The sequence below is a fragment of the Haplochromis burtoni genome, unplaced genomic scaffold (assembly GCF_018398535.1).
Source record: "Haplochromis burtoni strain Fernald_Lab_line unplaced genomic scaffold, NCSU_Asbu1 Contig_81, whole genome shotgun sequence".
In the NCBI taxonomy this organism is placed as follows: domain Eukaryota; kingdom Metazoa; phylum Chordata; class Actinopteri; order Cichliformes; family Cichlidae; genus Haplochromis; species Haplochromis burtoni.
This window is the reverse complement of record NW_024582442.1, coordinates 2,060,974-2,073,397: the sequence shown is the minus strand read 5'-3', so window position 1 is coordinate 2,073,397 and position 12,424 is coordinate 2,060,974. Positions and strand designations below refer to the sequence as shown.

The 12,424-nt window shown below is 39.0% G+C and overlaps 1 protein-coding gene across 3 annotated transcripts; it reads right to left on the bottom strand.

Annotated features, from left to right (window-relative positions):
- Nucleotides 1–1,692: 1,692 nt before the first annotated feature.
- Nucleotides 1,693–12,076, bottom strand: LOC102304363. Of its 3 annotated transcripts, none has more exons than XM_042222226.1 (4): nucleotides 11,987–12,076; nucleotides 3,601–3,921; nucleotides 3,060–3,196; nucleotides 1,693–2,841 (listed from the first exon to the last, which is right to left on the bottom strand). In XM_042222226.1, exons 1-4 carry the CDS (start codon nucleotides 12,051–12,053, stop codon nucleotides 2,755–2,757), a joined length of 612 nt encoding a protein of 203 aa, XP_042078160.1. In that variant the 5' UTR covers nucleotides 12,054–12,076; the 3' UTR covers nucleotides 1,693–2,754. The 3 variants fall into 3 exon arrangements, with proteins under 3 accessions (XP_042078160.1, XP_005925548.1, XP_005925547.1); XM_005925486.3 differs by lacking the exon at nucleotides 11,987–12,076 and adding an exon at nucleotides 4,035–4,161; XM_005925485.3 differs by lacking the exon at nucleotides 11,987–12,076 and adding an exon at nucleotides 4,020–4,146.
- Nucleotides 12,077–12,424: the final 348 nt, after the last annotated feature.

Genomic DNA, 12,424 nt, shown 5'->3' with positions numbered 1-12,424 from the left:
GGAATCCAAACTTACATGGCTTGGAAAGATGAGTTTAATTTCTCTAGCCACACCCAGGCCTGATTACTGCCACACCTGTTCTCAATCAAGAAATCACTTAACTAGGACCTGCCTTACAAAGTAGAGAAGACCAAAAGATCCTCAAAATCCAGACGTCATGCCGCGATCCAAGGAAATTCAGGAACAAATGAGAAACAAAGTAACTGAGATCTCTCAGTCTGGAATAGGTTATAAAGCCATTTCTAAAGCTGTGGGACTCCAGTGAACCACAGTGAAAGCCATTATCCACAACTGGCAAAAACATGGACCAGTGAAGAAGCTTCCCCGGCAGACCAAAATGACCCCAAGAGTGCAGCAACGACTCATCCAAGATATCTCAACAGATCCCAAACCAACATTCAAAGAACTGCAGGCCTCACTTGTCTCAGTTAAGGTCAGTTTTCATGAATCCACAAAAAGAGAGACGCTGGGGAAAAAATGGCCTGCATGACAGATTTCCAAGACTAAACCACCGCTGAGCAAAAGGAACATAAAGGCTCCTCTCAGTTTTGTCAGAAAACATTTTTATAATTTCCAGAACTTTTTTGGAAAAATACTCTGACGACACAAAAGTTTTTGGAAGGTGTGTTTCCCATTACATCTGGCGTAAAACGAAAACAGCATTTTCAAAAAGGAACATCATCAACATCATACTGACAGTAAAATACGGTGGTGGTAGTGTGATGAGCTGGGGCTGTTTTTCTGCCTCAGGACCTGGAAATCCATGAATTCTGCCGTCTACCAAAACATCCTGGAGGAGAATGTCCAGCATCTGTTGATGACCTCGAATTAAAGCGCACTTAGCTTCTGCAGCAGGACAATGATCCAAAACACACGAAAAAGTCCCTGGATGGCTTACAAAACTAAATGAAGACTTTGGAGTGGCTTAGTGAAAGTCCTGGCCTGAATCCGACTGGGATGCTGTGGCAACACCACAGCATCTCAAGTGGAAACCCTCCACTGTGGCTGAGTGGGGCAAAATTCCTCCACAGAGCTGTAAAAGGCTCATTGCCAGTTATCGCAAATGCTTGATTAAAGCTGTTGCTGTTCAGGCTGGAACAACCAGTCATTAGGTTAGGAGAGGGCAATGACTTATTCACACTGGCAGTATTTTGCCCCCCCCCCCCCTTCATAATAAACACTTTCATTTAGAAACTGCGTTGTGTTTACTCGCATTATCTTTTTCTAATATGCAAATGTGTTTGATGATCTGAAAAGTGTGACAAATACTTCCCCAAAAAAAGTAAATCAAGAAGGGGGCAAACACTTCTTCACACCACTGCACAGTAAGATACTGTAATATGTGTAAACAGTAAATTACTGTAAATGCCAAAGGAGTGTGGGAAAGTACCTGCTCACTACTGTGATTCCATTCACCGTGGTAACCTGGCTGAGAAAAAATGGCCAATGAGAGAGAAGATTTCTTTTAAAATACTAAAAGGTTGGTTTAAAGTATTATTGTTATTCATTTACATGTATCTGAGACATTTGTAAGTGCCCTGTCCTCTGACTTGTTTTGTTGCCCTCTGCCTTGCAGTCTGTGACTATAAAGTAAGCAGGGAGAAAAAAAGTTTTCATGTGGTATTTTGATTAGATTTTTTTCCTCTCAGGGTTGTGGTAGAGAGGGTTTCACAACATCTGATTTTTTTTTTAAATTACTGTAAATGAAAAATACAGTATGTTACTGAAAATACTTTTTACAGTAAGTTACTGACATCCAGCTGCCTGTAAGTTAGGAAATTGCTTTAACATTTATAGCAACCCTTGGTAATTTTTTAGTTATTTAATTTTTTTAATTTTTAAATTAACAACCATTTAGAAAAATGACGTTGGTTGTATTATAAATCTTTTACAGTGGAAATGAACGCAAGCTTTAAGAGCTAAAGTGTTACTTCTTTGGGATATGATGGAAACATTTTAAAATTATAACAGTTTTTATCGTCCTAGCATTGCATTAGTTTGACTAGTTTTTTGACTAGTCCTGTTGTTAAAATCACGCTAATGTATGAAGACATGTAGACATTGCACACCAACATATCTGCTGCTGTATTAACACGTGGTAACACTGTTGTATTATGCTGTGAGTTTGTACTGCTGTTGTAATCTCAGTGCCACGTCTTACTAAAAATAAATAAATAAAAACTAACTAGATTCATATGGATGGCAGATAGTTTATTAAGATGAAAATACACAGTATTTTACAAGACATTTGTGTCTTCATTTACACTAACTGTCTTCTGGCTTATTTCCCTCTTCAGATACTGGAAAAATCAACACATGTACACAAACACATATAAATTCAATTCATTCAGTCCACCCCAAGTAAATGTCCCACCCACCCTGCCTCACACTGCAGCGACTGTACACCCCAAAGACATCACATATTGCATTAAATTATATTTTTTTTAAAAGTTTAGTAAAAAAAAGCAAAGTTTTTGAAAAACTGACAACAACGATTAACATATTTACAGTTACAAACAAAAAAAAACTCTCCGCCTCCGTCTGGGTACATCCCAAAATACCACTGACAAGCCTCAATGTTGACAATCCTCTTATAAAGATTACAAATAATCTACAGAGCAAGTGTTTTTGTGTTGCACCATTTTACCTCACTGTTGCTCTTTAACAGACACCCACACAGGGCATGAAGCGTGAGAACAGACCGAGCTTACACCACAGTGGTGCCGAGAGTTCACGGAGTTTGGCGTCGACTCTTCAGCGCCTGATTGTGCCGCGCATATCCTCATAAACATCGTTGACCGGGACTTGTCTTTTTTTCACTGTGCTGCGCAAGGGCTTGGTCTGGGAGGGAAAAGACAATGCCGACTTTTATTTGCAGGTCACGTTAAGCGATTTGATTATTATTCGCTGAATTTTGTGAAGCTTGTTGTTGCTGAGATTTCAGTCTCTCTTCATCTTTGTAACAATACAATTTCTAAAGAGGAATTTTATGATTATACGACTAGTGATGTTTTAACATTTACACACACACACAGATGCTGTCACATCAAAGCACCTACCTTGATGATGATCCATATGAGGAAGACCGTGAGGACGACAATGAGCACAGCAGCACAGATGACCACAGAGACCAGGACCAGGTCACCCTGGGACTGCCCAGTGCACACAGGCCGTGGACTTGGTGCTGGTCCGCTTTCTAGAAATTATATTCAAAGATTATTAAATTGTTTTTAGTGTAAAGTTGTAAATATTTCTGTTTCATTAGGATTTTTCCCTCCATCTGTATTTTTTCATTCTGACATCACAAATTTAAAAAAAATAATAATTCAGAGAAATCAAATTTAGAGCCACACAAAAGCACCAGTCTGTTTAAAAATGAAATGAAACACTTTCTGCCTCTAATATAAATAACAATAAATATAAACAGTCTGATATTGATTGATCACATGAGTGATTAGTTCTACATCTTCCTCTACACTACTTTGGTGGAAAGCACATGTTGAACTCTTACATGGTTTTTGTATAACATAAATGTCCAGTGGAAAACTTTCAGCTCTATATAAGCTATATATAAGCTCTAAATAAACTGTTCAGACTCACCTGTCACCACCAGCAGCACAGACCCATTGCCTCTTGAGGTTTTGAGCTCATAGTTGCTGCTCACTTTGTACACGCACCAGTATGGTCCTGTATCATCCAGGGTCAAGTTTTTGAGGAGAATATCCACATTGGGGAATGGCCCATGAAACTGAAGTCTGTCAGTAAATTTTTGGTTAATAGTAGATTTTTGTAATGTCAAACAAAAAATGTCCTCCTCCTCATTGAGGCCTCTCTTCAAATACAGCATCTCCTGATTGGAAGCACTTCTGCACTGGATGGTGACTTGCTGTCCAACTTTTTTCCGTATCACCTCATAACCATCTGCATGAAAAAGAGACAATACTTACACTCATATCTCACAATACAGTTTGATCACCATGAGTGAACTCTTCCTCCTTACATCATTTACTGTAACACACCTGTCTCAGCCTTACCTGCAGCAGTCCTAGCTGTGCCATAGAGACAAAGGATGAGAATGAAGAGGCAGACAGCAGACATGCTGACAGTCAGTGTCACTCCAGGTTGAGTCGAAGTCTAACTATTCAACAGGAAATGTGTGCATGTTTTTACCACAGCGCCTGACACACTTCTTGAAAGCAACACGTGACGTAGTGGTAACAGTGAGTGACAATGAAAATATAAGCACCGTGCATTCATTATCACTGGCAGAGCATTAAAGCCACCTTTAATCTGAGGTCAAACCAATTTAGCATTTTAAACTTCTCTGGTTTTCAGGCGGGGTATTGTCACTGCTTCATATGTTTTAGGAGCTTGCAGTTGCTCAAAGGGGGGAAAGATGCAACAGGACAAAGACACCTGACAAACAAATACATTAATATGCTTTTCTGCAAAAATAAAGAGCTTTTATTTAATGATAAAATTCCTCAGCTCCTCGGGTCACTATAAATGTGTGTGATCTGAATGAAAACGAGACTGTTCTACATCAAACATTTCTTAAGTATTGTCTCTGGGTGATATAGACTATGTATGTTTATGCAGTGTGCACAAATCGTGTCAAAGTAGGCCAGGAGATTGTCAACAGAGGCTGGAGGGCCATTTTTAGAACACTTACATCGCCCCTTAGCAGCAGAAAAACAGATATTTGGTGTTAACCACAGACTACTGCAGACTGATGTTTATTGTGCGAAGTTTTCACAGCCCTCTGAGTACTTAGCAGGAACTAAGCTCACTGCATAATTCAGCAGCTTATCAAGCCACCTTTTAAAACACTAACTTGAATTAATTGTTTCCTGTATGACTTTATCAGTATTGCACATTGTTGTGGAGGGATTTTGGCCCACTGTTTTTTGCAGTGTAGCTTCAGTTCACTGAGGTTTGTAGACATTTGTTTATGTACAGCAGTCTGAATTTCCCACTAAGCATTTTGATAAGCTTGAGGTCTGAACTCTTACTGGCTCATTCCAGTAGCACTGTTTTCTTTTTAAGTCATTCTGCTTTACATTCTTCCTACTGCATGATATCATTTCAGACGAGCCTTAACAGTCAGACACATGGCCTCACATTTGACTCTAGAATACTTTAGTATACAGAAGAGTTCATGGTTGACTCAGAACAACCAAACCCAAGTCATCACCCCTTCAACAACATGCTTTGTTAAAGATGCAACTTTGCAAACCTGAGCCATGCTGTCACGTTCATTTTACATAGAAGAGACCCTGGCAACCATTTAACACAGGTCATGCTACTGTTAGTGCTTGCTTTCTTTGCAGTTTCTCTGAGCATTGCACAGTCTGACCTTGGGGTGAATTCATTGGGAAATCCACTCCAGGAAAAACAATTAATGTGTGCTTCAGATTTCACTAGTGCTTGCCTGGTGGAAGCATCCTCTTTCATCAGTCTGTCATAAACTCCCTGCCTGCTTGCAATCAGCCTTTACTTTACTACCATCTTGTGGCTGCAGTTGCTATAGTCACAGGAAGCAGGCTTGTCTTTGACCCTACTGAGATCCACAGGGCGTCCCGTCAACAAAGGCTTAAGCTTTTCAAGCTGAGATGCAAGCAGGTTTTTTTCTGCTTGCTTTGCACGTGCACATTGTGGATCAACCTCTGGTCCTTGATGGGAGACAAGTAGCTGCTGGCTCTGACTTCACAGCCTAAAGGGGAGTGTCACAGTTAGTGCAAAAGACTCAAAAGCTCTACAAGACTTTAATTAAGACTTCTGTATTCATAACAAGTAAGAATTTATTGCTAATATTACAGAATATTACCAAAGCTGCTGTCCAAACAGTGGTTTTCAAGTCTTTTTCTTTTTGTCAGTTTAAGGCCGATTACCACAGGGTGGTATGACAGGTAAGATTGACTGTTCTCACGGGTTGCTGGCACATGTTCACTGAGGTTACTTTCATGGGTGTATTCCCAGATGTATTTACTGGGAATGCTTTTCTTCTGCTACTCAGGCTCCAGGTACAGACAAAGTCTCTCCAAATCCACATGTGATTATGTCTTCGTGAGTGCAAAAGCAAGAACAAGTGATTAAAACGAGTCTGAAAGCTGAACTTTTACGAGCCATGGAGACAACCCTGTTAAAACCTCTTCAAAAGCTTCCACCCAGATAGAAATCCATAAATGTTTCTTTTGTTTAATAAGCAGGGAGATTTAACAACTCTACACATTCATATCCACGGATGACTTCATGGGTATCATAAAGAATGCGTTAATGGTAAAAACGCCACTGCAAATTTTTTTGTCCCTCAAGTCTGCTTTGGTCAGGTTTCCCCTGCGTCTTTGTTTGAATTCCTGATAAACGATTTTAAACAAAAATAACAAGAATTTCATGTTTTATTAGAAAAGCAAGCAACTTTAAAAGACAGGGTGCCTGACTCTAAAAGAAAAAAGAAATACATCTCAACAATGAAACAGATTCGTGAACAACACAGGGTCAGATACATAATTAAATCAAATGTCCATCTGAACAGGAACATCTTTGGCTGTTTTGTGTTTTTTTAAAGTTACCTCTAAATCATAAAAACCAAAGTAAGTTTTTCTTTTCTTTTCTTTTCTTTTCTTTTTTGAGCCACTACCCCAAAAGGCCCAATCTTGATCTGTCCTAAAATGAGTCCTTGTGTTTCCTTACTGAACTTATGCATAAACTTTATGCCTTCAGTATGTATCTACAATGTCGAAAGTAGTAAAATAAAGAAAATACATTGAACGAGAAAGTGTATCTAAAGTTGGTTTGGTTTCTGGATTATTTAAGATCTCAGACGTTTTCAGCGCATCATGACACGAGTGGTGCACACGGGGACTGACACAACCAAGTGGTTTCTTGAGTAATGATTTCAACATGTGGCAAACCCCTGACTTTCTCTGTCTATGTGTGGTTTGGATCACATAATTATTATCACTGGTTTTCGTTTCTACTAGACATGGACCAGCGAACTTAGCTTGCAAGCTGGATCCTACCATAGATAACAACACCAACACTTTCTCTCCAGGCTGGACACTTCTGTTACAGTTTTTTTTTGTTTTCATCATAATGAGCCTTTATCTTAGTCTGTGCATGCGTCATATTTTCCTGTGCTAACTGACATGCAAAGTGGAGTCTCTCGCGAAGACTGCTAACCTAATCGAGAGGAAGTTAAGGAAAGTTATTCCTTGGTCAGAATTTTGGGAGCCCAAAGGTAGAAAACAACTTAATCAGGTCCTTTATAACAGTTTTGGCTTGTAGTGTACATAATGGGACAGCTTTTGGGAATCTTTTCACTGAGCACATAGCCATAAATGTTTCAGCAAAATCAACAACATCATCAAATTTACACGATCGCTCAAGAGTAACCACACAAATAGGGAACACACTTGACACAGGGAAAACTCTCCCACCAGCTGAGTCATTTCCCAGAATAAATGAGACTCCTTTAATCAGTAACTGGTAGGTCACGATGACCTTCACTCTATTTCTATGGGTGAATCTCATACCAATACGTCTGAGTTACAAGCAGTTTTATCCAACAATGGCAGGACAGTGTGCAACATAAATGACTGATGCACACCTGTCAGACCTGTTGAATAGAGAAATCACCTAAACAAAAGCTGTCTGACAAAGTGAGATAGGCTCAAAGATTGAAAAAATCAACACATCATGCCACAATCTAAAGAAACAAATGAGACACAAAGAGACTGATGTCTATCAGCCTGGAACGGGTTCCAAAGCCATTTCTAAGGTTCTGGACTCCAGAGAACTACGGTGAGAGCCATTATGCACAAATGGGAAAGACCTGGAACAGCAGTGCATCGTCCCAGGAGTGGTCAACCTACTAAGATTATTCCTCACTGGGCTCAGTTAGGTCAGAGTTCACAATTCAACAATAAGAAAGAGAGAGACTGGGCAAAAATGGCATCTACTGGAGGATTCCAAAGAGAGAACCACCGCTGAGCAAAAAGATCAAAGGTTCATCTCATATTTGCCAAAAAAAACCCATCTTGTTGATCCCCAAGACTTTTGGATATTCTGTGGACTGACGCTATTTGAACGTTTTGCATCTTCTTACATCCGGTGTCAAATTAACAGCATTTCATCAAAGGAACATCTTCCCAACAGTCAAACATGGTGGTGGTAGTGTGATGGTCTGACGCTGCTTTGCTGCTTCAGGATCTCAGTAAGTTGCTGTAATTGATGAAACCATAAATTCTGCTCTCTGCCTGAAAAGATTATTTCTGGCTATCAGTTTTAAAAAGAACAAAACAAAAAGGTTTTGGAATGGCTTAATCAAAATCTGGACTTAAATTAGATTGAGATGTTTTGGCATGATCAGCCAGGACCTTCATAACCAAAAATCATTTCAACGTGGCTGAATTAAAACAATTCCTGCACAATACGGTTACTGTCACATATTTCAGGTTGGTTTGGATGGATTTTTTCTTTTAATTAAATAGATCATCATTGAAAAACTGCATTAAGTGTTTGTCTTTGTCTATTACTAAAATTTATTTGAGGATCTTAAATAACATACGTGTGAGAAATATGTATAAACCTAAGAAACCAGGAAGTGGGAGTACATTTTCACAGTATTGCAGACCACAAAAAACCAAAAAAAACCCAGAGGTGCTCATTCTTTTTAACACTGGTCTGTTTAATGCTTGTAGACTTGCTGAAATGAAACTCATTAGATGAAACACAGTAACATCCTCTACAATACTTATATTTTCTTGTAAGCCCCTGTGTTGAAATCCTACTTGGTTTTTGGACAAAGAAAATGTCTGGGGGAATATGTTCAGCTCAAAAGGTCTCTCTAGAAGGATAAATGAACGAATGAGGCTCCCCTGTCACCACGAGGAGCACAGACCCTGAGCTTCTTGTGGTTTTAACTGCATAGTTCCTCTCAGTTATTTTGTACACGCACCTTCACAGTCCTGTATCTTTTAGGGTCATCTTTTTTTTGATGGGGAATTTCCCATGAAGCTGAAATCTTTCAGTAAATTTTTGGTTAATTGCAGATTTTTGTGTAAATCAGTGAAAAAAATGTCCTCTTCCTCATTGAAGCCTCTCTGTGAAGGTCTGCCAGCGCAGACCTTCACAGAGAGGAGGAGGGACCAAACGCAGACACTTAGAACAAATTATAATTTAACAAGAGGCGAGCCCTTTATTTGTGGCTGGGGAAAAGGTACAAAACAAAAGGCAGATGGAAAAATGTGGATTCATTGTAACTTTCTGTCAAGTAGTCACACTGTTCTGATGGCAAAGGCAATAATGGAGGAGCTACTCATTACTGAGTTCAGATCTCAGATATGTAAAGTCCACAGAAAATCGAATTCCTCAAAGAAAAACCACTTTTGGTTTCACTGCTTTTTTCACAAAGCACATCACGTTGCAAAACCAGACACTGAACCTTTAACTGTAGTCAAAATATACGCAAGTGACAATAAATATCTTTAACTCCGACTTCCAGGTCAGACACTTCAAATTACAAATGTATGTGATGCACATGGACACCGATTATGTCTCATTAAACCTCTAAAATATTATCATTGGGTTATTCGGACTATGTTTAGAAAGTCTACAAATCATGCTGGTAGGATGACAGTAGTTCAGTGTCTGAGTCTCCATTTGGGTCAGGTTTGATTTCTTGGTTTAAAAAAAAGCAACCAGATTACATTTTATTCAATTAAAGATTTATTTTCCATAAACCACAATTATTCAACTTACATAGTTTCCCCTCATTATTTCCCCCACTCACAGTTGCTCTGAGCCCAACAGAGGGACCCAGGCCACAATCTGAAAACCGCTGATTTACAAAATTAATTATCCACAATCATTTATATGTAAAAAAAAAACGTGAAATTCAAACCGTGAAAGTGACATGAATTTAAACATGTTCATGTCAGTTCAATAATTTAAAAAAGAAAACAATATTTGAGCTAAACTGTGATGGAGTTATATATCATCTATTTTCATACAAAGCATTTCTAAATATTCTGCAGCGTCAGTGCCAGTGGTTCTTTTTTTGTACCTTTACGTTATAATTCACTGTTACCCATCTTTCTCTGAGACACATACAAAAACCGCGGAGTGAAAATAGACTGAGTTACCACGAAGCTTGATCTTCAGCACTCTGGTGCAGAGTTTAAATGGTCTCATCTCGTCTTCTTCTTGCTTTGTTGTGCAAGCGGTTGTTCTGGAAGAAAAACATATAGTGAATTGTGGGGCTGTTGTACATTATTATACTATGATTATTAATATAACCACCAATGGTCTGTGCAAGCTCTGTTTGCTGAGGTTCTCTCTTTTCCTCTTTTTTGTCATTAGTCTATCTTCCTAAAAGATAATGTCTGGCCAGCAAATTTTTATACATTTGGTGGTCAGACATGTTGTAAAATTGGCCAATGCAAAAAAAGAAAAGAAAAGAAAGAAAAAAAATCAGCTTTAATATGAAATTTGTTTCTGGCATGTTGCTGGTCCAGCTGTACAGTCATTTATTGTAATACGTTATTATTCTATTACAGTGATGTGTGGTTCTACTTCTGTGGTTTTAGACATGCTTATACCTTGATGACGATCCAGATGAGAGAGGCAATGAGGATGACAATCAGCACACCAGCACAGATCACCACATAGACCGGGACCAGGGGCGTGTCACCCTGTGATCGGTCACACTTAGGCACTGTAGGTGAAGGTCTGTTTTCTAGAAAATATATTTAGATATTACTTCAGTGTTTTTATTGTGAAGTTGCAATTAAGTCTGTCTGTAAAATATCTGTCCACTTCTATTTTTATGTTCCTACGAATACAGCAAATACATTTTGACAGCACTGCCGGCCACACAAAAGAAGAAGTGCTCAGTTTCTGTAAAACAATTTAAGAACATGTGTGAACTTACTGACTCACTCACTTGGTGGATTGTTGCACATATTGTACTCCTGCACAGCTTTTGAATAAAACAAACAAACAAACAAAAAACACTCAGACTCACCTGTCACCACCAGCAGCACAGACCCATTGCCTCTTGAGGCTTTGAGCTCATAGTTGCTGCTCACTTTGTACACGCACCAGTACGGTCCTGTATCATCCAGGGTCAAGTTTTTGAGGAGAATATCCACATTGGGGACTCGCCCATGAAACTGAAGTCTGTCAGTAAATTTTTGGTTAATAGTAGATTTTTGTAAATCTGTCAAATAAAAAATGTCCTCCTCCTCATTGAGGCCTCTCTTCAAATACAGCATCTCCTGATTGGAAGTACTTTTGCACTGGATGGTGACTTGCTGTCCAACATTTCTCCGTATCACCTCATAACCATCTGCATAAAAAAAGACAATACTTACACTCATATCTCACAATGCAGTTTGATCAGCATGAGTGAACTCTTCCTCCTTACATCATTTACTGTAACACACCTGTCTCAGCCTTACCTGCAGCAGTCCTAGCTGTGCCATAGAGACAAAGGATGAGAATGAAGATGCAGACAGCAGACATGCTGACAGTCAGTGTCACTCCAGGTTGAGTCGAAGTCTAACTATTCAACAGGAAATATGTGTGTGTTTTTACTCACACCTCCTGACACAGTTCTAAAAATACTTTTCATACACAGTAGTGTTTGCGGGTAGATATGTTACATATTCTGTGAGTGGCAGGACATTAAAATAAGACTGAAGATCCGATTGGTTACACTAGAAGTGAAAGTGGATGTTAGGCTGTCTGTGCTTTTCTTTTCTGCTTTTTACTTGTTAATTTTTTAGAGATTTGGGGCATTTTTTAGAGTTTGGAGTAAAGCAAAAGGCCAAAAAAGGAGAAACAGTGTCATGTAGTGATAGAAGCACAAAACAGGTTTAATGCCATTCTTTCAGTTTTCACATAAGGAAAGCAGTTCACTGGCTCAACACAGCTCTACCCAAAGAAAGGCATTAGGCAACTCTTGAGTAAAAGTCAGTCTTACCTGCTCTGCTTGGGGCTCCAAAAGAGACACAGAGGAGGGTTATCAGCTGTAACCAAACGGCAGACATGTTGACACTGATAGTTATGTTTCACACAAAATCTAATTCCTTAAAGAAAAACTGCTTTTGGTTTCACTGCACGTGACTTTGTGAATCAGATATTAACTGGTTTCGCAAGTAAGCAAGAAAAAAACTGACCAACTGATGGTTTTTTTCAATGTGTTAAATTGTGTTATACTGAATTTCTCATACCTCATATGTGACATACATGAACACAGACCATGTTTCATTAAAGCTCTGAAAAATATCATCATTGAGTTATTTATGGGGTTTTTATTTCTATAAATCATGCTGGAAGGAGTTTAGTGCCCACAGAGGAGCTTGTGCATCGCCCTCTAGTGGCACAAAAACTAACTTTTTAAAAAACTTTGGCACAAGCA